Genomic DNA, 25,915 nt, shown 5'->3' on the forward strand with positions numbered 1-25,915 from the left:
TTTTCCTCCCTCACTGTTCATACATGCATGATTCAGCTCATTCTTCCTTTTCTTAGACAATATTTCTGTTGTGGTATGGATTGGAAGAGATCTTTAAAAACCATCCAGTCTAATACTGCTGAGGGACACCTTCCACTAGACCAGGTTGCTCAACACCCCATCCAACCTGGCCTTGAACATTTCCAAGGACAGGATATCTATAGCTTCTCTGGATAGCCTATTCCTGTACCTGACCACCACTGGAACTGGAGTAAAGTCGCATTCTCTTGTGTGGTAAATACCTTCATGTTCTTTTAGGTTTACAGTGTCTTGGCTGCTCTATGAACTCCTACTGCCAATCCACCCTTCCATGTACATCTTCCTGTGAAACCACTGGAAGTGTAGCAATATATATTATATTATATTATATTATATTATATTATATTATATTATATTATATTATATTATATTATATTATATTATATTATATTATATTATATTATATTATATTATATTATATTATATTATATTATATTATATTATATTATATTATATTATATTATCTCGTATTTATTATATTCTGCATTAACTATACCAGGCAAACAGTAGGATTTGAAAAGAGATCTGCTGTCTGACAAAGTCAATGGGAATGCGCATCCATTGATGGTCTTGTTTTTGAAGAAATTGTGAGCTTTCCCAAGAAACAGATTTCTTGCTAAATTGCTCTTTGAGTTCTGTTATTGTGCAATTTCTTAGCTGCAGTGCAGAAGAAAATACATGCTTTATTAGGGGGAAGGGGAGAGTGGCTTTTTGTTTTATGAACTTTTAATGACAGTCCTTCAACATTATCAACATTAGAGCTATTGATTATAGTGCAGTGCTGTCATAACAACCTTGAAGATGAACTGTAGTAGTGCTTGCTGGGTTTTGCTGGAGGCAGCAATGAAATGGGCCTTCACATGAACTTAGTGGAATTATGTGGATGATAGTTGTTTTCCCTGTCAGGAGAATGCATGCCTTACACATGAGTGCAGGTCTGAGCTTTCTGGTATCTTTCTCTGGTGAGCTTTTTCAGTTTCAGAATAAGCCTGGGCTATTTCTGTTCATACAGGCTAGAGATGCTTGCAGAAGCCTCTGATGAAATTGTGGATGAAGAGGAAGATGGCATTAAGCTGGAAGTAGCAGGTGACTGTAACGATGATATGGGGCTACTCATGGATACACCTGAAATGAATGAAGACAAGAACAGAGAGAACAGTGATGAGGCACAGGAAAGCCAGCAAGCTGCTGTAATTCTAACACTGGTGAATATCTTGTGTCTAAAAATCTATTTCTGAGCAATTAATATAGAAATCTGCTACATCTATGCATTTAGAATTTGATGTGGCCTTTGCTGTAGCATTTGTCAGTATGTACATGTAACAAAATTGGTGTGGTCACTTCTGAACTATGAAGAGGACATTGGATAGACATGTGAGGCAGGACTTCTAAGTCCAGGACAATTAACCAAGACTATCCTCACTTTTTTTGTTGCATATGCAGAACATTCAAAATACAAGAGTAGTTCAGTAGCTTTGGCTTGTACGTATTTAAAATATTTCTGCACATCTGTTTCATTGTTTCCCTTTTTTCTGATTCATCTGCTAAACAGGGAAAAACATGTGACAAGCATCAAGATCTTTAAACCAATGCAGGGATTTCCTTATTTTTCCCCTTACTTTTGGGCACAAAATAAAAGAACTGTCTTAGCAGAAGAAAGGACGAAAGATTAATGAACAGAAAATTCCAAAATGTGTATTAAAACTGTCTATTTTTAAACTATTGAGGGTACTTTTATATTCACACACTGCATAAAGCAAATTCTAATTCCATGTTCTTGGTAACTGTTGTTTTTAGAATTATATTCTACTTTCTTGAAAGCACTTTTATTAAATGTTTAGTAAACATATCCCTGATGTGGTAGCATAAGGGAAATACATTTTCCTGAAATAAAATTTTTAGAATCTTTCTGCATCTTAGTAAAAGCACTGTTGCGTGTTTTAAACCTACAAGTTCTATAAAATAGCAGAGGTAAAAAGACTAAGAGTGACATCTTGCTCGTTCAACTTTGTGACAATACAAAAGTTTGACATCTCAGTGGAGTTGCTGGAAACTGTAATTAACTTCCAATTAATGTGGCAAGATGCCAGATGAGCTAAGACTATGGTATTAAAAGGACTGACAGTCTGCTGGGTAGCAAGTGAATATAGATCAAAGCCCTAACTTGGCAAGGGGAGATGGCAAGGACGACATGTGAAGGTTAGGCACGCACACAAGTGCTTTGCTAAGCCTGGGCTGTGTGGACCCAGACAATGAGTGAAAGACAGCAGACCCCACTGCAGAGCCAGCCACAGCATAGATCTCTGCATGCCCCATCCTCTCGGGCTTGATGTTGTGCTATTTAGGTCACTGTATTTATCACCTGCACTGTGCAAGCCATGAACCTCATTAAATTACCCAAGCTGAAGAAAAAGCCCCAGTGCACATCAGTAACATTGGATGTTCCAACTGCTGCAGAGCTTGGTCTAGCCTAGCAGCCAGGATGATTGCAGCATGGAAGTAAGCACAGGCTGTGCCTCCCACGGGGATGAGGGCACTTGAGGCTCCCTCTGGCACATGTGGGACAACTCTAGTAGGCAGCAGGCTGTGCTGAGGGACAGCAGCCAACAGTGTCTTTTCCCTGCGTTCACAAGGCTGGTGTAGCTCTAGAGATTGTCATAAAGCAGCTCTGCTGCTGAGGCTTGGGGAGTATATGGCACTATGTCTGAAAGGACCTGGGCAATGTAGCTTTCCCAGCTGCCCCCTATCATTGTGCACAGGCACCATTTCTGGCATGGCAGAACCTTGCTCTTCTGCAAATACCAAACAAAGTAAATATACATCTGCAGTAATCATAATGTCTGCAAATGGCAAAGCAAAACATTTCTTGCACTGTGTTCGCATCAAACCATCTGCAAACAGAAAAGGCCTTTCTGCTTTTAGTGAAGCTGAAAGCTTCAGCTTTACTGGCTACAAAGCGTACCTTCAAAGTGTCTCCACACACTCTTAAGCATCTTGGGAATTTTGCATTTCTTTACTTAGAATAGCTTCTCTGTAAATGTACGGTGCTTTTTGCCGCTGGTCTTTTTCCATCCATTGCAAGGTGATGAGAATGCTTGTAAAATCTGAAGGCACAAAAGCTATGTGAGGCATGTATCTGGTTATAGTAAGTCTTATACATTAAATTCCTTTTCATAGGTAGATAAAGAGACTAACACTGAGGAATCAGTTAACAAGAACACAACAGTCCGACCCAAGGACAGAGCCAGCTGGAGCTCCAGACAGCGTCCCTTTGTCAGGAACAGCATGATAGTGCGCTCCCAAACCTTCTCTCCAGGCGAGCGGAACCAATACATCTGCAGGGTAAGAGGAAAAACACTTGGAATGAAGAGCTATTAACCAGAGTCATTTAACTTCTTGAGAATGAAGCATTAATGACACTGAGTCATGTACCAATTTTCCCTGCAAGAGGTAGAGCCCGTGCTTTCTCTAGTCTTTCCCTATCTGAGCTGATGCACAGTAGAAATGACTTTCAGCAGAGTTGCATACTCTTGCAAAACACCTCTACTAGGGCAAAAATACATCCTATTGGAAAGAAATAACACAGATGCCTGTGCTGGCTGTCTGCAAAAAGTGTTTCCCTGCATGTCAGCAACTCCAGCACCCTCACAGCAAAACAATTTGTTACAACATGAAATAGAATTCACTGTAAAATGCCATTGCATTACCATATTTTAATAATGTAACCATTTAAGGGTAACAGTGTGGAAAGAGCTCAGTCATCAGTTTTAAATCTTGCTTTGTATCTCAACTGGTTTTAAACCTAGGCAGTCCAAATCCTGCTGTAATTGCATCTTTGAAAGATGTGCAAGCGCTGCCTCAGGGCTGGGTTTTAAACATGATTTTGGCAGCTAAGTTCTCCAGTGTCTCTAGAACTGTGGTAGCATGGAAAAAGGAAAAGAAAGATTTAAATTCTGAGTCTTACAGCTGCTAAACTAAGTATGAAAATCACGTGTTTGAAGATGTAAGTGTGGGCTACCAGCTCTATAGATTTTAATCACAGATACTGTAGAAAAGGCAGATTATTTTGATCTTTAGTTTCTATGGCTTACTCATACGTCTTTTTTTTTTTAAAAAAAGCAATATTTATGCTTTAATTCCCCAGTTCAACTGGAGGCATTTACCTTAATCATTTGGAAACATTAAAGTTCATAATTTCTCTGTGATTCTCATTGTCCTAAAACAAAAATAATATTTAGTCAAAACCTATGTACTTTAATAACTATTCCATATACCCTTCGGAATGAAATACAGCAGATGGTTTTCTAACAATCTGTACATAATTTGGATAGATTATTGGCTGAATTCAGAAGCTAGCCTTCATCTTAATTTCTGAATGGAAATTAGTAGTATTGGCAAAAAAAAAATCACCTTAGCCTGCTGACTATGTAGGTCTTCCACAGAATGCAAAACTAGTTGCTTTAGTAGTTTAGTTAGTGTAAACTTCTGAGGTTTTTGCATCTGGAAAGTATTGGGGTTTTGTAGCTTTGAACATTGCTACATACTGCTCTGCCAAGAGCCAGAGTCAAAAACAGCCCTTACTTGGAATAAACCATTCTGTTTCTCATTGTGTATGTTATTGCCTGGAAGCAAAGTACTCTGTGAAAAGAACATGTTTGCAGATATATCTTTTGCAGTGTCAGAAACATTTGTTGCCCACTGCTGGGGGCTCCAGAGTTGGCACTGTAGCTGCATCCAAGTTCACAAAGAGCTGGAGTCTCCCCAATCCCTCTTGCACCAGCGGCATATCCAGCCTTCCTGTACAAGAAGAAACACTCTGGTGAAGTGTCAGCTGCTCTCTAATCAGAAGAGGTGGCTGGCCTTAGGAGAGCACCTATGATGTTACAGAAAACAGAGATCTTTGAGGCCTGATGGACAGAAACAAAATCTGTTGGTACTTTGGAAAATGTCCCTTAAAAAGTGCCTAAAGAACATTAGTGATGATAGCTGCCTCTCTGTATCAAGGAGTGAGCTCCCAGTAGTAGCTCATGGTGAAAAGACAGATTTGTCTCTCAAGAGGTGTACTTTGTATTGCAAGTAGTTGTATTTCCAACCCCTAGCTCCCAGTCAGCCCTGTGTAAGTACACTTTAGGGCCCTGGCTTTGCTTACTGAAATGTTAGCAGAATGATTCCTCTTTTTGTCCATTACTGAAGAGGTGAAATACATATTCTGCAGACAGATGCTTCTGACCACCTGTTGATGCTGATGCATCTAACAGTCATTCTGCACTGATGTGTATGAAATAACACTAAAGTTATGAAGAAGCTACTGCCAAGCTGTGGCACATGATTTTAAGAAGCAAGAAGCTTCTGAAGGAAGCTGTAGGCACACCTTTGCTTGTTACAATTAATAATACAAAATACTGCTTGTTGGACAGGTGCATGTCTACAGTAATTCACCTTCCCTGTAGTAAATTTGTTAAAAGCCTGCCCCAGGTAAGTGAAATCCATAGTTTGTATCTGCAGTCAGACAATAATTTGTCAGTACTTAATAACCATAGTTACCTTCCTTGCATTCCTAAGCAGTCTTACTGTTCATTCAGTAAGATCAATGGTTGTCTTGGTGTAGGATTATAATTTTAGAGTAGATGTTTATTCTAGTTGCAAACTTCTTAGCGTTATACTAAGAATATGACCTATATATATATAAATGCTGAGGTTCCCTGACTGGTTCTACCAGTGCAGGTGTATTTGCATGTGAAGGTGCTCTATGTCTGTTTGGTATGTACATTTTGGCAGTTGAATCGCAGCGACAGCGACAGCTCCACGCTAGCCAAGAAGTCTCTTTTTGTGAGGAACGCCACAGAACGACGGAGCCTGAGAGTTAAACGGGTATGTGCTATGTTACCTGGGCGTGGTTTAAAATGAAGGATGGGGACACTGGGAATACCAAATGACATAAAGGATATGCTTTATTTCAAGTATTTCAGTAAAAGCAACACAAGTACAATTCTGTCCTTTAGTTTCATGTTGAAATATCCACATAGTCGTCTCAGTCCAATGTCATCCCCCCTCAAACAAAGCCTGTATTGTTTTAGTCATGGCTAAAGCCAGCAACATGACACTGATGGCTCAGCATCATGGCATTTCTCGTTGAACTTGAGCTTATTGTTGAACTTGAGTTACTGTCAAAGGAATGTGGGTTAAAAAAGTGAGTATTATAAAGTGACACAAGGTGGCCTGTGCTGCACAAAAGTCAACACCAGCCATATACATCTTGAGCAAATTTTGGTGAAGATTTCCAGGATTTAGCTGTCCCTTTAAAGCAAATTTACTCTCCACCAAAAGTATTCAAGTAGCAAAAGGATTGAAGGACAAGAGAGTAGGATTCTCTTGCATAAAATTCATTTTTACATTAATTTAGAGAGTTATATTTTAATCTTAATTGTAACTAGAAAAATAGTCCTTTGGAAGGCTTGTTACCAGGTAGCAGGATGCATTTTGCATAAGAAAGAAAAGTCTGGGATACTGAATAGTCTGAGATGGCTTCTCCTGCCTGACTTACTCATGCAAAAAGTCACTGTGAAAGAACAGTAAATAATGTGAAATATGCTGAAGAAGAGCATGTTTACAGAGTTTGTAACATTATGTGTTTGGTTACGCCTTTTAACAGCAATATCTACAAAAATAAATAATGTAGTTGAAATCTGTGGGGAATTCTGTGTAGTGTTGTGTCTCCTGGCAGTGCCATCCCAGGGATCAGAATGGTTTTTTTGTTTTTAACCTGTAAATATATCATTGTGCACTTGGTTGGAGCATTTATCTTAGCTAGTGACTAAAGAAAAATTCCAGGACAGGTGAATTTATTGACTCAGAAAAAATGACTGGTAAACCCTCCCCCTGCCCCCAAATATTTGCGCTTTTCTGGCTGCAGTATGTCAAATTCTCCACCAGCCCTCTCCAGGTATTAATTTTTACTGTTCTGTCTCCCAAACAACTCAGCCTGTTTGCCAGCCGATCATGCGAAGAGCTGCGCAAGAGTGCCCCGTGCGCACTTCCCTGGACTTGGAGCTGGACCTCCAGGTGTCACGCACAAGGCAGAATCGTCTGAACGATGAGCTCCAGGCCTTGCGGGACCTCAAACAAAAGCTTGAGGAAATGAAAGGCAGAGGAGAGGCAGACCTTCCTCTGTGTGTGCTAGAGGATGAACGTTTCCAGAAACTCTTGAAACAAGCTGAAAAACAGGTATGAGCAGCATTCACAAAATGCAAGTAAATATGCCCCTACTTTGCTATAAATTTGTTAAAGAATTTGGTCAGTGACATTAAAAGATTTTTACAGAAGCTCACATTTAGTTTACATCTTTAGTATAAGCTGTTTCTGTATTGATTAATACTACAACATTAAACATAGAATTTGAGGTAACATTTTCCTAGTGCTCTGTAAATGCTTCAGTAAGTCACATCAGAAACTCTATTATTTGGAGTAATAGTAATAATTGGTGTAGTAAAATAGCATTTACTTAAAAGTTAATTTAGAATTCTCACATCCCAGACATGCTTTTACAGACCTGCATGTGCCTTCTGTCCCTCAGCATTGGTTGCTTTGCAGTCTGCACAAAACTTACAGCCAAAAGATGCTTGTAATAGGTAGAAGGAGCAATTACCACTACTTAGAGTGGTAGGGGCATGGGGAAAAGGCAGTGGCTTATTTCTTCATGCAGGACATACTTGTTCTAGTGTTGGCAAAGGAAAGCCAAATTCTGTTCTCTATGTGATGATCTCTTGAACACCACAACTATATATGCACTGTCATAAGGTAGTGGCATGCCCCCACATGATTATGCTACAAGAAACAGAATTGACGAATGAAAAGCAACAGCGAGAAGTCAGAATATGAAAAAATTCTAACAAGATACATTAATAAGTTAGATATTGTGGGGGGGTTATGTTTTTTGGGAGGTTGTTTGGTTTTTTAAATCGTTAGGGAGATCATCACCTGGAATAGAGCACTGGAGAGGTTGTTGGAGGAGTAGTTAAAAACCAACCAAGTAAAAGAAAGCAAAACAAGCCCACCCAATCTGCTCAGTTGTAGGTATTCTAAACCTAACTGGTCAAGACCTTGACTACTCAGCTCTGGCATCACCTACTGTGAGCAGAAGGTTGGAGTAAACATCTTCTGGAGCCCCCTTCCCATTCAAGTCAGTCAATGTACATCAGTTTTCAATGAGGGGAGGTTGTGAGTGGCAGCCAGGAGCAATCTGTGCTCCTTAGCTCTTTATGGTTGACAGAGACGAGTGTTTTGATACACCAGGTTATTCAGAGTAGTAAAAATGTGAAGTTTTAACAAGGTGCAGAGGCCCTCCTCATATGAAAGTAGCAGTTCTTGGTTTTGTTGTTTTGGTTTTTTAAAAGCTAAATGTCAATAAAAAGCCTTGTGTAGAAGAGGAAAGGATGATCCTAACATTTATATTTATAAAGCTGAGCTCTGGATTAAATGTTAGGAATGAGATACTCCACATATGAGACAAAAACATAAACAAGAACATCACAGAATCAGCAGATGTCAAAAAGCAAATAAGACAGGAATTGCTAAGAAAATTACTTGGAACAAAACTTACCATTCCTTTAAGATCTAAATATTACTATGCCTGTACCATAAACATAGTTCATTTTTGGTTTCCCTTTTCAAAGTGGAAGATAAAACTACAGGGGGTCAACAAGGATGGTCAAGGGAGGAAACTTCTGTGTTAGGAACAGCTAAGTAGCTACAACTGAAGTCCATACAACCATGAGTGAGGTGGAAGAGAGCAATTAATCATGGTGGTGTACTCACCAAGAAGTAGAAAGTCGAACAGATGGCAGGTTAAATGCAAGCAAACATAGTATGGCATTGAAAAACTGTAAAAATGTTTTCAATACAACATTGAGTGCTGCAAGTTTGCATCGTTTAGGAAATGATTAATTTATTCATTTTCTAAATTCGTGGCAGAAAAATGCATGTAATGACATCACATATTTCAACATGTCCTTGACTGATACCTTAGGAAATAAAACTTTTCCCCAGCATGTTCTCCCAATTCTACATTTATGTCCTGTTGTGTCTTCTGGTCCCTCTTTTGGTACCTGTTGTTGGTTATAGTAACTGGAGTACTAAATGACTATACAACACTAGCAGAGTTTAGGGTGAATATTGATGAGTGTTCTGAAAAACCTTGGGCAAAACGGAGGAAGATAGTGCAGTGTTTAAACTTAGCATAACTGTATTGTTTTTGCCATGTGAATTCATTATATGAATTTGATATAAGTTTTAACCCATAAAAATAGTAACTTATAGAAAAGAAGCATAGCTAAATTGATGTGGAATTTCATAGTTTATGTCTAATACTCGATGCAGGATAGCAATTATATTTTCTGAATGTTTAATTTAAAACTACTCCCATTCTAAAGCTATTTCCTCTAGAACAGAGTATGCCTCTGCAAGATTTCATATTATGAATCCTTTGGATTTGTGCTTTTATTTCAGCTGACTGGTTCCAAGACAGGAGGCAGGTTTGTCACATTTTGTATGGCTGGTGTCAGTGATCAGCACCATTACACACACTGGTGAGGAATAAGGGTAATAATACACATTACTAAAATATATGCAGGCAGTAGCACAGCATTTAAGTCCTCCTTCCCAAAGTAAAAGTCAGAACAATGACCACAGTCACTCCACCTCTTTGAAGAGTGCTTACAAAGTTTCTAGGAATATTTCTACCCTTAAAATCATTGCAGCCTTCCCCTGCGGAGCAAAACAACCAAGAGCGCTGTACTGTGTTGTCAGTGTTTCCCCTTGGGTTAGCAAAACACAGCAGCCTAGAAAACATTGTCATAGATTATTTCTTAGATCCTGCAGGCATTATAATGGCACAGACTAATGCAGCAGCTGGAAATTCCAGAGAAACTGAGAGAGTCTCAAGTGAAAAATGAAACCACAGATGTGGGGGATGTTGAAAATCAGTGTCTGCTTGCTAGCATGCAGTTACTCTGCTTGAAGCCAAATCCACAGACTCCATACCTTCCCTCCCATTCCTTCCATACCTTCCTAAGTGCAGCAAGTATGTAATGCCCTCTAATACCTGCAGATCAGAAAACAGAAATAATTCTGTGCACCAGAAGCATTTTCGATTGTTTAGATTGGATGTTTGTGAGAAATCACACAGTATTTCAAAGCTTGAGTCTTAAATTCTCATACAAATAAGTTTTCTGACACCTAAGTGTCCTCGTAACTACTATTGTTGTTTATATTCAAAAAAGATTCCTGTAAATATCTTCCTTATTTCTTTTTAGTACATCAGTTATGTTGAGGTAATATGTAATTATGTCATTAATACCAATAAGCATGTCCTTGTCCCAGTGATTTTGTGTTTAGCACAAAATTGTTGGTTTTTCTTCGTTTTTTTCTCTACAAAACCCAAAGAGGAATAAGACAGGAAATAGTGTTTCAGCTCTAATTTAGTTTCTCTTCTTTGTCATCTTGAACTAACTTACGCTTAAGCTAAGCCCAGATAGAGAGATTCCTATATGACAATTATATTTGGTAGACAAGTGTCATGAATGAGTGTTTAAAGGTCACTTAAAGAATCTGAGAACATAGTGTTGCCATGGTGGGGGGGTACATCACCACAAAATGTGCCAGATTCTTGGGACTTATTGAATGCCTGTCCATTGTATTAGTGATTTTCTGTATTTTATATAAAGCACTCAAGAAACATGATGTAAATATAAACCTGGTCATGTACATACCTTCTCATATGCATATTCCTAGAGACATTGGGCTGAAATCCAGGTTTCTCTTAGAGTGTCCTGAAAAAACAAATGGATTCAAATATGAAAAAGGGATACTTGGTAACAGAGAATATGAAAACAAGTCATCTATGCTCTTAAACCTGAAATTCAGTAATCACAAGAATCTCATGTATAGTTAGGAAAAGGACAAAATTAAAAAATCTTGAAATATTGTATGTTTTGTACGTTTAGCTTTGATGATAAATATTAATTAGGGGAGCTGGTAAAACATATGGCCAGTGACATACATAAAAATAATTAAGACATTACCAGTTGTAGATTGGAAATTCATGTTCACTAACAAACAAAGGAAACAACATTTATGGAAGAATTTAATTTTAAAATCACAGCTATTTTGGAGTTGGGGACTGAAGAAGTTAAGAGCAGTACAAGCTGACTGGATTTTGAGTGTGTTTTTGAAAAGGTGGTGCTCTTTCATGTAAAACACTTTCATATAGAAACCAGAGTGCATTTCAACAGACAGAGGGTACCACTATCCTGCTGTGAGCAGCTTTCTTACAACTACCCAGTATGAAACTGATAGTATGGACTAGCTCTTTGAATTGGTTGGTTTTGTTATTTAGGAGGCTATTGGGTTGAATTCAGAACTGGGTTGAATTCAGAACTGGAATGTGAACTTCTAAGTCACAAACTAGCTTTGAAGATTGCTGTTTCAGGCTTGCAAATGTATTTTGATTTGAGCTAATGAACAGCATTTTCAAGTCTCTAAAGAATCAAAAATTAAACTCTCTACAACCTTATAGTCATTTAAGAATGTGAATTGCTTCTATTGAATTTTGATGGCTGACAAAATTCAAAACACAATAAATAACATTTGTCTGACAGCCTCTGCAGTCTAGAAATAAAAGCAGTGCCCACACCATGCACCCCACAAGTGATGTGGGCAACAATGCATTTGTTACAGAACTCACCTGTGTATGAACAGGGATTATTTATGTAAGAATTTCAGGTGACTGCCCACCTAAAAAGAGTTACTGTTCAAATTACTGGATGTTCAGAAACCCTTGTTAAAGTTTTTTAAGCCAAAGCACAGCTATTAATAGCAGTCTTGTTGCAGAAATGGTGGCTGGCATAGCTGCAGCTATCCTGTTGATGCTTAGTAAAGATATAAGTAATAGAGCCAGCAATACTGAGGCACCGAAATTCAGTAACTTACTGTGGGTAGCTGCTCAGCACTGTTCAGGAAGGACTTTTGATCTCTTGTTACCACTGGTGGTTGTTCACTTGCCTTGGCTTTTATGCCTCTACAATGCAAATGAAAGAAGTGAGTCTCTTGTGCAAAACAGGATGTCATAGATAAAGGCACAAAAGTTCATGATCCTTGCTAACGTGGCCAACAAATCCTGAAAGTGTATTTTGAGAGGAGCACCTTACCTGGTTTTTACTGTCAGTCACTTTAAAGTAAGTACAGGCAACTTTCCTGAGAGGTTTTGCCAGGAAATAAAAGTATTTTATATGAGGAGAGAATCAGTGGCCTGCAGCTCTAAAAAGATACTTGGATAGACAACATGTGTTCATACAAATTTAGGTATTGTCTAATTAGAGCCCTAAGAAATATCAGAATTTACAAAACCTAGTCGCCACCTGTGATGGCATGGAATTTGCTCTATTTATTTTCTTAGGAAAAGCCCCATTAGTTTATTTTGCAGCCATGGCTTAGGCTTTTGATGTCAGTCTTTTGTCTTGCTGACCTTTTACATAGAGATTATCATAGATTCATTTAGGCTGGAAAAGACCTTTAATTCATTGAGCCAAACAGTAAACCTGACACTGCCAAGTGTTTTGCTTGACTAAGAAGCATCTCTCACTTCTTTGAGTAGTTTTTCATTATCAGCAAAATACAGTTGTTTTTCTTGATATAGGCTGAACAGTCAAAAGAAGACCAGAAACAATGTTTAAGTGCTGAGAAATTGATGAGGAAAGCTTCTAAGGATGTGTGCCGGCTACGGGAGCAGAGCCAGAAAGTGCCACTGCAGGTGCAGTCATTCAGGTATGGCCTGTTCTGCTTTTCATGCTCTTTTTAATGTAGTGAAGTAGCATGAACTGTTTCTAGGTATATACAGACATATATATATATGTATATATATACACAGACATGCTCTGTAGCATTAGTAAAAAGTCCACATGCCTTTGATTTTCTAGAAACATCACTGATTTCTAACATGGCTCTAAATTGGAGTTTCAGAGGGCCGAGCCTCAGTGACAGTTCAGAGGGTAGTGTGGAAGCTGAGTGGAGTGTCAGACCCCTGTGTGACACCTGCTGTAGGCAGGCATGTGTGTGATTCTTGCAATGGCTCACCTCACTCACAGCAGGTTGACAGTGGGCTGTAAGTCATGGGAGCTCTTCCAGCGATGGCAAGTGCCTGAATCTCCACTCGAGGAGAAGTAGGACAGGATACAGCTCATCAGGAAACTCATTAACCACTACTTAGTATTAAAGAAAGACCTTGAATCCCTCCTCTGTTTTGTTTCCCTTCTCCTTTTGGTTGTGAAGGAACCGATTACTTGAAGTAGTTAATGAAGTGTTCTTGCTTAGCATAAGCCAGAATAAACGCTATTTATCTTAAACCTTAATTCTCACAGGTCTAAATTCCTAAAAGACTGGCCAGTAAGTGGCAGGGCTTGCAGCCTGGAGGCCACACTTCTATATTAAAATAAATATATATATTGATTGAAAAATACAGTGCTTGCTCTTGCACATAGAAACAGTACTGCAAGTTAATTTGGTTTGTTTTGTCAGTTAATACACATTTTTAAAGTTTAAATTTTGGATTCCTGTATAAAAAATTTAAGTCAGCTACTAATAAATGTGAGACTTTTTTTTTCTTTTTTTTTAACCATCTTTTGTGAGCAGTTGGAGAAATCCATAAGCAAGTAGAAGCCTGAGGCAGCATGTATTGCAAACCACAGCTGTAAGTGATGCAGAATCAAAGCAAGAGAGAAAGGAAAGGGGTTCCTCAGCTAAGACATGTTACAGCTGAGTTATTTATCTTCAGTTTGAAATTCAAAGCATGCTGAAGATTTCACTTTTTGTGCATGTCTTGAGAAAGGGTTTTGGTCAGTGCTGGTCATTTAACAGTCATCACAGATAGACCGCTGCCTAAATGTACAGGAACCTGTAACAGTGCCTAAAACCCCATTCCTCTGTAAGAAGGGTATTGAAAGGCTCCATCTTCCTTTATTTTCTAGTCACCACACAACTAGGAAGAGAAAGCCAGTTTAGGTTGATTTTGCTCTGAGCTACTGCTTTTCATGGGAACTCAAGCTTCACCAGTGGAAAACATGGTTTAGTCTTCTGGATAAATACTTACCTCTGGAGGCTGATTCTACATGCCCTGCTTGTTGGACTTGTTACTATGCTGTGGCCTCAGACTAATCACAGAGAGATATTTTTAAAGCTCTCAAGAAGAATGACTCTTCTGAGCTTTAATTTTTAAGTCCCCAATACTTGTCTTCTGCTCTCTAGCCTGCTGCTAGGCAAGTCTGTGTAAACTTGTTATGCTTCAGTAATGTCTCGGTTCATAGGTGACAGAAACGGTAACAGCACAGGGGAAGCAGCTGGAGAGTGGGTTGACAATTCTGCTTCTCTGAGTCTTGCCCAGACACAACTATTCCCCCTTTGGCCTTTTCCCATGTCAGGATTTATTTTGCCTTCTCATGCCCCTACTGAAAAGCTCATCATTGGAAATTCAGTGACTGGAACAGTATTTCAGTCTTACCATTGCAGTTATTAATGAAATACTGGTATTTTTTATCTTTCAATTTGGAACTGCTTTTTACATAAATATGCATAAGAAGGTAGTTGTGTCAGAATGCCACATTTGTTGTAAATAAATTGTCTGTGTATTTTCCAAACGTGTGTTTTAAAAAACCATGCTCTATTATTAGCAACTCTACAGCAGATGACATTGGAGTCTTGCCACAAATGGTAAAAAAATCCCTTGTTTTCTTTTCTAATTTCAGGGAGAAGATAGCATACTTCACAAGAGCAAAGATCAGTATACCAGCCCTTCCAGCTGATGATGTATAATTATGCATTTTCATTGAAGTGTTTTTCCACTTGTTCATCTCTTTTCAGATGAGCTTTGTAGTTCCAGTGATGTGCTTTCAAAGATCTTCTATTTTACATTCACTATTGATATGTTTATTTGTAAAATATAGTGAACTGAATTGTTGTAAGCTTAAAAAATGGCAAAAAAACCCAACAAACAGAAAACCAAAGTAGATTAATTTTGGTATACTGATTTTGTACAGTTTGTGTGTATCGCATCTGTGTTTTTATTTTGTAAAGATGGAACAAAGGAACAAAGGCAGTACTAAGCATGTATCCTGTTGAACTGCACTGTGTTGAGAAAAATTATGTTCAACAGACAATTGCTTATCTTTTCACTATTTTCATGTGAGCAGACTGTGAAAATGGCTGTTTTGCCATGCAATACTTTTGTACAAGAGTGTAACTTGTATATTTTAAAGTTAACCACAAGCGTAAGCTCCTTTCCAAAACATCCGGGCTGCCTCACAACAGCTGCTGACTAGATTCATCACCCATAATGTAATTTTGTTTCTGAAAATAAATTTCTTCTGGTTTTGTTTTTTAATACTTTGTAGGAAGACACAGAGTTCAGAGTTTAGTTTTGTGAATGTACAGTACTTTAACCTGCACTAAAAGGTTTCTTGCATCTGCAGGAGAGTGAGAAAGGCAAGGCAGACAAGTAACCCTAAAAAACTTACTTTGAGACTACCAAAAGGGGCAGCTGCTTTCTGAGAACAGGATGAATCAAATTCATAATACCAACATTGAAACTGAAATAGCCATACCCACTGTGCTCTTATAAGAGAGTGTTTTTCTCTGTTAATAATTTGTCCTAGGGAGCTGTCTGATTGCCAGCTAGGAATACATGAAGGATGTGCTAGGTTTACAGATCTAAAGATGCTTCATTGAAGTAGTTATACCGGAAAAAAATCTCTCACAAGTTAACTTAGATATCAGAAGTCCTGTTGGTAAGATAAACCCTTCCTGAAAAAGAAGCTCCTTATTAGAAGTCTGCACAAACATAACAATTTTTAAAATATACGATTGGCCCTGTATGCGGTTGGGGATGTACAGGTTTAATGAATAGATGTGAACAGCTTGTTTCAAATATGTCTTGCATGCTTCTTCCTAGCAGGCTGCTTCATCAGAAAGCAACCAAGTTCAGAACATTGAATGTAGGTTTCAAGCAGTCCTGTCTTGATAAAGTAGCTGGGGTCATCTTCTGTGGGTACAGTGTAAGTAGGTGGAAGTTGCAGAGAACAGAAATATTTCATTTTCTACTTAGTATGTTGCACTCAGATGTATTTCATTCACTGGCTACAGTTTTATTCCCCAAGCAACAAGCCACAGTGCATGGACTTCATTTTTCAAATATGCTATAATTACTTGGGAGCAAATGGAAACAATAGGACCACAATAAGGTAGCAGCTGTCTTAGATTCAAAGTGACAGTTCTGTAATGACAGGTCTGTGTAACACCCAAGAGTTTTCTTAAGCACAAATACATCAGTTCACTGAAATTTAAAGCCAAACATGCTATTTTGCGCAAGATGACTGATTGAACATCCTTTATGAATGCCCCATTTGTTTTTTGTGTCTTGGGTTTGAGATAACATTCATGTTTGAAAGGTCAATTTTTAAAAAATCTGGAATTATTTAATGTAGAGGTGAAATGAAGGTTGACAGTTTCAACTTCTCAATTTGATTATATAAAGTGCTTGTAGAATGATGTTTAGAGGTCTACCTTATGATTTTCTTTTATTTATTTACAGTCTTATTTATGTTCTGTTTAATATAGTTCAGTTCTGGCCATAAAAATATTTGTCACTATTGTGTAAAATACTTAGAGATGTCTAAATTCTTGCCTGGTTAACTGGGTTTTCTCAAATGTTGAACAATTTAAAAAAAAAAGTATTATTGTCTGATTTGTAAGTATAAGGTGAAGTCAAAACTTAAGTAGTGCTGGCTTCAGCTTACAAAACTCCTTTTAAAATGAGAGACTTAGACATATTCATGCTCTTCATTTTCCAGATTGGTAAAGTTGAACATATTTATAGAAAGCTTTTAACAATTCTGGTTTTGGAGTTTGGCGGGTTTTTTTACTAATTCAGTGTGTCACACTTGAAAAACTCAATGGAATAAGCTACAATTATACATACAAATAAACTTCCATCAGTTTAAAGTGATAAATATTACTCTGGAAGTGAAATTTACCCTGCGTGGCAGGGTATAACGAATGTAATTAGTTCTATTGCCAGGTACCAATGTCACTGCAGTTGCATATATCAAAATGTAGATATTACTGGTACAAGAATATTTAGCCAAATGAGCAAAGTTTAGCAGAAATTGTAATAGAACACAAATCAAATAATTTTAAGATTATTTTTCTTTTTTCTATTGCTATGTTTATACTGTATTAAATATCAAATGCTCAGGACTGAACTAAATATTTAATCAGGTTATATTCTGAATGTGTTTCTGTTCTAATTTTGTCTGTAAGAGTATGCAAGTACATTACATAGATTAACTTGTCTCTGCACTTTTCATGTGTTTCAGTGATTGGAAAATACATTTTTTTTAACAAAGCTGTTTTCCAGACCAGTGTTTTATTTAATTCTTTTATTGCTCTTCTATCTCTTTATTATGGTCTTTGCAGAAACAGATGGCTGCTACAGCTTTGTCAATGTAAAATCACGGCCATTTATAGGAAGTTCACATCAATCACTGACAGTTCTAAGGATAAGTTTTATGGAAACTAATTCATATACTTGAAGTTAGTTCTTTACATTCATTATGTGAAAACTGCACCAGCAATGAACATAGTTGAGTCTCCTCCAGACAACAGCTTATTATTGCCCAGAAATATTGGCTTTCCTTAGAGAGGGAGATTGGGCAGGGATAGAGGTGGTCATATTCTCTCTCTCTCTCATGATGGAGAATCTTGCATTATATTACATAATGTCTGAGAATGTTTTGTTTTCTGTAAATGATACAGGCCCAGCAAACTTCATTCAAGATTGAACTGCATTAGCTTTTTGTAAGGCATGGTGAACTGATGTTACAAATTCTTTCAGACTTCAACTAATTTTCTTTCATAAAAAAGCACCCCCAGTGGGAGTTCTGCCATTTAAAATATAGTCAAGTCTCCATGCAGACCTAGAGATTTAAAATTTTATACTCACTCCCCCAAGTCATACCACAAAAACAAAATCTGCCATTGATCAGACTTGGGAGAAATATAGTGATGGCTAAGATTACCATAGCCCATCAATTCATGCAATTAAAAGTGGAAGTAAGCAGTGATTAAAGGAACTATTTGGTAAGAAAGAATCCCAGCCCCACTCTTGTAAACAGTAACCTGTCTGTTCAGCAGGTCTTTCTCTCTTACTGTAATGCAAGCAAGAAGTCAGAAAAGCTGATACCTGCCCTTCTTCAAGTCTTCCATTTCCAATTTCCAGATGTCGATGGGCATCTTGTCTATCTGCCATTGCGTACCACTCTGGTAAGTGATGGTCAGATGATAAACAGATTGCGGAGAGGAGCAGAGATCCCCCTAGAATTAGAAAAAATCCACCACACCAAGCACTGAACAGTGCATGCCCATTTCCTATCTGGACAGAATCTCTGGGACGCTGTCATTACAAACTTCCTGGATTACAGTGTAAGCAAGAGACAGGGTCTCCAGACATCTCCTGGAGTATTCCACCAAGTAGTAACAGCTTTTTTTATCTTCTGCACTGCATCCTCCATCTTTAGGCAGTCCAAACCATGACCAGAGATCACAAGGCTCAGAAGTTCTATTCCAGTTTATGTAGTTATTAAAATAATGGAAATCTTGAATTGTAGGAAAGAATAAAAATCTTTACACTGTTCCTACAACATTTGCCGAAGTCCAGTATTTCAAAGCTCTGTGCATTTATGTCTAAGTTGAGATTTTTCCAGCCTAGTAAATAGTTACAGGTACCAGTTAAATTCCATCTTAGCACAGACGACAGAAATCCAGCTGTGTCTGTTTACCAACTTCATTTTTTGCAGTCACAGAGGCACCAAACCCTTGGCTTTTGCAGGCATTGTTCGGCTCAGTTCTTTGACATAGTCTGTCATATATAAGCACAAGTTAAAACAATGCTCTATGAAGCATGAAATACTTCTCCCCTCCCTACTGATTTGTGTTGCCTGGTTCCATGTGCAGCGTTTGGGGGACTGGGAGGTGGTGTGGCAAAGCAGTAGCAGAATGATGTGGCCACAGCTAGGCTCACCTTTTCATTAACTTTTGCTTTATTTTTTTAAGAAAAGCATATACTTGGTTTTCCATCAATCAGCTAAAGCATTACAGAAGTTTTGCTGATTTTGGCATCTCACAGTTTGTTTTTAAGTTCTAATATCACATTGATGTATTTCCACTTAGAGCAAATGATATTTCTGCTTTGTGGCCAGTTAAATGTCCTATGTTTAATGTCAAATATACAGCAACATGTTCCAAACATGAGTGAATGGAACTTGGGGGATAGCATGCATAATAATGACTCAAGACCTGTGTCAGAGGAAGATTGCTACACTGTTTTTTAAAGCAGCATTTCTCCGTCTATTTTTTGATGCATAAAGTATGCAGGTGCCAGAAACACTTAGAATAATTTGTATGGGCAGTTTAATGTGGCAGACTGGAAAAACAGCTTGCTGGGTCTAAGCACCCACACCATCACACCCCATGCACAAAAAGACAGTTGCAAGGCTTGCTACAATTTCAGAAACCTACCATTTCCAAATGCACAGAAAAAAACCATTTCAATGCAATGCAGGTATTCAGACTGTTCATACATCACTGCATCAGTCAAATGGAAAATTGCAACAGGCAGTCAAACTTTGGGGCTTTAGTTACATAAAAAAAGGAAGCACATTTTGGTTAAAATCTGTAAGAGAACATGCATATTCATTTCCAGGATTTTACAGTACAGTTAAGAAAGCAAAAGCACCTTTTCTGTGCAGTCTGTGAACACTTCAGCATTTTGCTGCACAACAGTTTTAAGCAGTTCCACAAGTGAGAAAACACACCACCTTCCAACACCAGTTTATGGAGAAAACAGACAGAAATTTAGGAAATCAGTTGGATAACAAAGAGTCCTTTGAATTACTACCGGAACAAGCTTCTGGCTTGCACTAGGGTTTGGAAAAGATAGGGCAGTGTTGCTGTACTGCTTAAAATCTCCCATTTTAAGGCCTTGTTTCAGTTTCCAAGCGTTGACATTGATCCTGCTGTTCTGCTACTGCATAATGGACCGAAGATGGATGGACTTCAGTAGAACAGAGTGTGCAATTAAGTAGGGATCCTCCTAATATAAGACAAAATCCAGCAAGCCAGCCAACAAACAATGCTTCCCCAAAATCCCACCTGGGAACAATATCTGGTATATTCTCATCCCAAAATTCCTGGACTGTGGAATGGGCAACCCAGGAAACTGGGACGATAGCTGTAATCCCTGATATCCAGAAGAGCATTCCTCCAAACAGCAACAACCGTTTCTTTTGTTCCTGTTGTCTTTCACCAATTTTCAAACAGTCCAAACCAAATCCTGAGAGCAAAAGGCCCAAAAGCCCTGATCCATTGGAAAAAAACATCAAAATCCTAGAAATCCTGAGCTCTGGAGGCAAAGCTAGGAAAGAATCAAAGTCCTTGCATTGCATTCCACCTTCTTCCTGGACTACACAAGCTTGCCAGAGTCCCATGGTCCAGATCTCCAGTTCATTTAGTTCCAAGTTAAGGTTTTTCCACTGGGGTAAATAGGTGGTGAGACAGGACAGGACCCATCCCAACAGAGAGACCAATATGCCACTTAATTGCATCACTGGTTGATAGACCAAGGCCATTGTAAAAGCAGAGTCCTGAAAGCTTGAGGAGAAAGGTCTCCCCAGCAATTCTGTACCAACTGCTACCTTGAGTGATGGTGGAAGCTGTGATGATTTTAGGTCTCTGCCCCAAATATAAGCCCTTGCTATTAACCCTTTGCAAGCTCTGAAACACTTTTTTGTTCTTCACGAATATAAAGTTTCACATAAAGGACGAAGGACTTCACTAAACCATGAGTTAGGCTTTCCGATAAGGATTTGATCTGTTACCTTCCAATTTGCTTGGTAAAATTATATCCCAATGCCTGATGATTACAAGCCTGAGGATGAACAAAGAGGGCTCTATGACCCCTCACCCTAAAACACAACAGAAATCTTTGTGCTTCAATACGGATTAATTAGATTTTAAGTGGTGATAAAAAGGCAGCTCTGTGTGCAACAGGACTTCATTGTAATAGCTAAATTTGAGATTTCAGGGATGTAAATCAAGGCCTTGTAAAGAAAGGTAGACTGTTTGCCTATAATCTTTACTCTTAGGCTTCCTCAACATACATAATGGCTTATCTTCCACTGCCCTGTTTTATGTCCCCAGCACTGTAAAAGACACTTTGTAAAAGATCCTTATGTTTCACATTTTCTACATTCATTTCTTTTAAAATGGGCTTTGTTTTGACCGACTCTTAAGGGGAAAAGGAGACGGATATGGTGAAAGTACCATAGAAAGTGAAATCCTAGACATCCCCTCCACCATAATGAACCTGGGCAGTTCATCAGCCAGCGTAAACTTTACCTGCCCCAGGGCTTCAGCAACACCACGGTAGCAGCTTACAGCAGCTCAGTGTCCCCTTTCCTAAAGCCCATGTCCCAGATGGCACACAGTGTATTCACACAGTATCTAACAACATTTGGCACAATGCTCCCAGGGCCAGGAATGCCTACTACACTTTCCTGATCAAAGCAAGATACCATTATGCCACTACCCCATCAGGAAACCCTGCTTTTTCCTGCTCTCATGTCAGCTAACCTTGTGCTTGTCTACAGGGTCAGAAGGAGAACATCTGTTTGCCGTTTCCCTTCCCACATGTAACAGCACAGCCTGTCTGGGAAGGAGCTGAGCAGGATAAACACATCCACATGCATATGACCCAGAGATGTTTTCCAGTATTTCTTGATTTAATTTCCTAGATGTGATAATGTATTTACCTGTATATTTTAATTCTCAGTTGTTCAAAATGGGTTATGTGATGGGAAAACTTAACACTGATTTTGAAGGCTTCCAAAATCCTGAATCATTAACATGGGTATCATTAAGGGTATCATTAAGAACTGTCACTGTGAGATGATCTCTTCCTTCCTCATTTTTATACAGTCTTAATTTCTAACCCTTGGTATTTTCCTATCACAAGCTGTGAAGAACCAATAAAAAAACCCCAGAAAGATGATCTATCTCCCTTTTTCTTGTGTACCAACCTGTTAGTTCGACAGCTTATACTTGATCAAAACATTACTATGCACAAGACCAGAAATCACCAAGGATATAACTGACAACACTGGGAACAAGGTGTGCTGCAAGTCAGCCTGTAACTTTGGCCATCCACAGGGCAAAAGAAAAATAAGATGGATCAATCCCTCATTCATTCATTCATTCATTCATTCATTCATTCATTCATTCATTCATTCATTCATTCTCCAGACTGTATTTTCATATTTGGCAGTGTTGTTTCTCTCCCCTTTCTCTGTTCAGAGCAGGAATGCTAGTTCTGGAAATCCTTGTGACTTTCAATGAGAATCTCCATAACACCATTTAAATAATTTTTAAGATAAATAATCATGATTTAGGAGTGATTCTGCTCCTTCAGGGGCTACAGCCTTATCTTTAAAATCACAGTTACTGGAAGACTATTATGGAAGCCTGTTGTACTTCTCTTGACTGTGAACATCTAATATTTTCTTCTTTGCTCTTAATTCCAACAGTCAATATAGTCTGAGAACATAGCATCAGGTCTGTGAAGTCCATCCATTTTGCAAATGTTGACTACAACAGGCATGGTATACCAACCTTTAAATTATAGCCATCAGAAGCACTTGCTGCATTAGTAAAATCTGCCAATTAAGTTCTGCAACTTACTATTTACAATGCATTAACTAGAGCAAGAAAAGGTTCCTTATACTATTCTGGATAAGATTATATGCAATCCCTGTTCTTTTGGAGGGGAAAAGGAGGTAATACTTGCCTTGGTACTAGGATAGTAATAAGGTCTGAAATGCCTTTACTTGGAACTTACTGATCTTATGAAAAATCACAGTTGAACTATGTACATTCTTAGGTCAGTCACTGCCTTAGTCTTATCTCCCTTGTCCTTCTTTTTCTGTCCTTTTCCTCCCTACTGTTACTTCTCTACATCTAAAAATGTCTCATTTTCAAAATAATTGTATTTGGTGGACTTGTTCCTACACAGAAGGTGATGTGTCAGAGTTACTACAAAGCTTGAAAAGGCTAGAATTGGTTTCTGTCCTGCTCAGGGCAATTGGAAACATAAGCCCGGGATTTACTGTTACACTGCCATGACAACAAACATCTGCTAGCACCTGCACAGCCTGAAACAACAGATCATCCCAGGAGGTTTCAGTGGAGATGAGCACTGAAGGATGGCTCCCAGGCCAGCAGGGCAGGGAAGGTGCCTGTCAGGAACTTCTGTAGCCAGTGGCAGGGGGCCCATCCACAGGAGAGCTGCTCCAGGACAACTCTGCCCCTTCTCTTTGCCCCTGCTCCCCTTGTCAGCATCTGCAGCAAGGACTGCTTGTGCAACACAGGCTGGTCAAGAAGGAAAGGAAGAGCAGGTACAGCTATCACTGACCAGTGTGCTTTCAGGTAAGGAAGGTGAGGATGGATGTAGAGAGAGTTTGACAGGGTTTAGAGCATTTTTTTCCCATTCATTTTTTCATATGAAGTCTGAGGTATGTAACATACAGGAATACCAGCCTACTGAGGCCTATGCAGTTAAAATACTACCTGTGAAGAAAACAGCACAGGTCATGATCAAGTTCATATAGATTCAGTAATACTTTCCAAGTTCTGGAGATGATATCATTCATTCAAACTAGCTCGAATCATCAATTTGCAAATTGATTTTGACTAGACTAAAGCAGAATCAGGGTGGTCAGTGTGCATATCATTTTATGCAGTTAAGTGCATTAAATTTTTACTCCCCATAAAACCATCTGAGGCTGAACAGGAGGATTCTGAATCTCACTGCAAGTGATACATATTCTCTTTAAAAGCTACACTAATCCTGCTGGGAACCTCCACAGCCAGGGATAGATACACTTATACCTTACCCCCTGCAAAGACTAGTGGAGAATTGTTGTCTTTACACAGCCCAAACAATTATCCCAATGTTTAATAGCGTAGAGTGAAAGAAATACCAGGTTTAACACTTTGTAATCTGATTAGGCAATTTAATCACCCAAAAGCAGAATTATGAGACTGGCTCCTTCCTACACTTCCAGTTCCTTTGTAAAGCACATTCATGTTGTGGGCTTGTTTATTCTCCTCTAGTGGTCCAAAAAGTGTGTTCATCTGTGAGGTATGATTGTATCCAGTAGCATTGCCCAGACACTGCTGTTGTTTTGCTAATTTGATTTGAATAGTCCTGGAGCTCCCTAAATTGTTGTTGATGATCATTTAAATATCAAGTATTTTCATGAATTGTTCACAGGTCTCTCAATTTTAGATTCCCATCTTACAGACATATATGCAAAAGATGAAAATAAGAGCTAGAGTATAGATTTTCTATGGCAGAATATTAGTTACAGCCATAAAACAGCTGCTGTCAGAAGTTGGCAAGGTAGTGACTTCAGTAGCTTACTATCAGCGACTTAATTCATTCAGCTTGGCAGTCTTTTACTTTTTACCTTATTGCTTGAACTGGAAGTCACAAGAGTTAGCATTTCCTTACCCTATTAAGAATTAATTTCTTTGTGAGGCTGGAGCATCTTTTGGGTTTGCATTAGCCAATGTGCTGTTCGGTGAAACCACAGAAACACCAAGCAAAGAACACAACCCATACTGCTATCCCTATTGACTTACTCTAGTCTGCATTTAAGTGAGATTTGGCAAAAATTATTATCTGTATTGGTAGAGTTTAAGGTTTCAGGGTGTTTCAGGGAGCATCACAGTACAGAAGTCGACTTCTCCCTGAGTACACATCTGTGTGTCTCCAAATCTTGAGAGTCATAAACTTCACAAGAGAGTGACAGCAGGTACCTTTTGATCTCCTAATGATGTGGGCTAATCTAAATTTTATTTATTTATTTATTCCTAAAGTTACTATGGTGGCTCTTCTGAGTTCCTCTTTGTTTCCATCATTGGAATTACAGTACGAAGTTAGCCTCACACAAAGCTGGAAGGGTAAATGCAGTGCTCATGTGAGAAGTTCAGTGAATCAAAGCAATGCAATGTCCACTAGCACTCCCCACTCTAATGTATGAGTGGCACTAGTTATACTTCTTTTTGAACCCTAGTGCAATCCACAACAGCAACCTTTAATTATGGGCATTTAGAAGCAATTGTGAAAGCAGGTAGGAGGCAATAAGGAGAGCGCTATGCCAGTTATGAACATAATGGCAATTCCCATCTTGAAAAGCGAAGAGAGTAACTAAACACACTCAGTTAGCTCACGGTATCATTACACTTTCACTAAAAACCAAACTCAGTATTTACAGGTGATGATTTATAGGACCACATTATTTGTTTCTGTATTAGATCTGAAGACACTACCCCTCAGTGAATGCTAGGACACTGTTTGAACAAAGTCACAAACCCAAACAACCGAATATTTTGTGGAGAAGTTAGAGCAGAATAGGACAGTCCAGCAGAGACAAATAAAATCATCACAAAGGTCACAACACTTCTTCTGAGCCACTCTCCCAGTGCAGGCAGCAAGGACACCCCAGCAGTGCAGCCCCTGCAGATGGTTCCACACTGCTGGTGTGCCAGGGCTGGCACACAGCCAGGCAGGGCTGGGCTGAGCACAGCAGGAGAAGATGAGCACTTGGCACCTTCAGGAGAGCCAGAACCCTCTCAAGTGGGAAAAGGGTTTAGCCATCACTGTCCTCTGGTTTCAAATGGG

The 25,915-nt window shown here is 38.8% G+C and overlaps 2 protein-coding genes and 1 pseudogene across 2 annotated transcripts in view; 1 reads left to right on the forward strand and 2 right to left on the reverse strand.

Moving 5' to 3' along the window:
- WWC2 (WW and C2 domain containing 2) overlaps positions 1-16,432 on the forward strand; it is a 103,992-nt gene extending 87,560 nt beyond the window's left edge. The window contains exons 18-23 of the mRNA XM_033059339.1: positions 1,091-1,283; positions 3,256-3,420; positions 5,857-5,949; positions 7,060-7,302; positions 12,770-12,897; positions 14,871-16,432. Coding sequence (XP_032915230.1) covers positions 1,091-1,283; positions 3,256-3,420; positions 5,857-5,949; positions 7,060-7,302; positions 12,770-12,897; positions 14,871-14,937 — 889 coding nt within the window. The 3' untranslated portion in view covers positions 14,938-16,432. The remainder of the gene's footprint in view (positions 1-1,090; positions 1,284-3,255; positions 3,421-5,856; positions 5,950-7,059; positions 7,303-12,769; positions 12,898-14,870) is intronic.
- On the reverse strand, positions 1,117-18,965 carry LOC116996169 (annotated as a pseudogene).
- Positions 18,966-19,377: 412 nt separating this feature from the next.
- LOC116996168 (claudin-22-like) lies at positions 19,378-20,853 on the reverse strand. The gene has a single exon (XM_033059343.1). The coding sequence runs from the start codon at positions 20,802-20,804 to the stop codon at positions 20,151-20,153; it is 654 nt and encodes a 217-aa protein (XP_032915234.1). The 5' UTR covers positions 20,805-20,853; the 3' UTR covers positions 19,378-20,150.
- Positions 20,854-25,915: the final 5,062 nt, after the last annotated feature.

The sequence above is a fragment of the Catharus ustulatus genome, chromosome 5 (assembly GCF_009819885.2).
Source record: "Catharus ustulatus isolate bCatUst1 chromosome 5, bCatUst1.pri.v2, whole genome shotgun sequence".
In the NCBI taxonomy this organism is placed as follows: Eukaryota; Metazoa; Chordata; class Aves; order Passeriformes; family Turdidae; genus Catharus; species Catharus ustulatus.

What these genes read in the sequence shown, in the direction of transcription:
- LOC116996168 (XM_033059343.1), bottom strand. Translation starts at nt 20,804, where the DNA reads ATGGCCTTGGTCTATCAACCAGTGATGCAATTAAGTGGCATATTGGTC.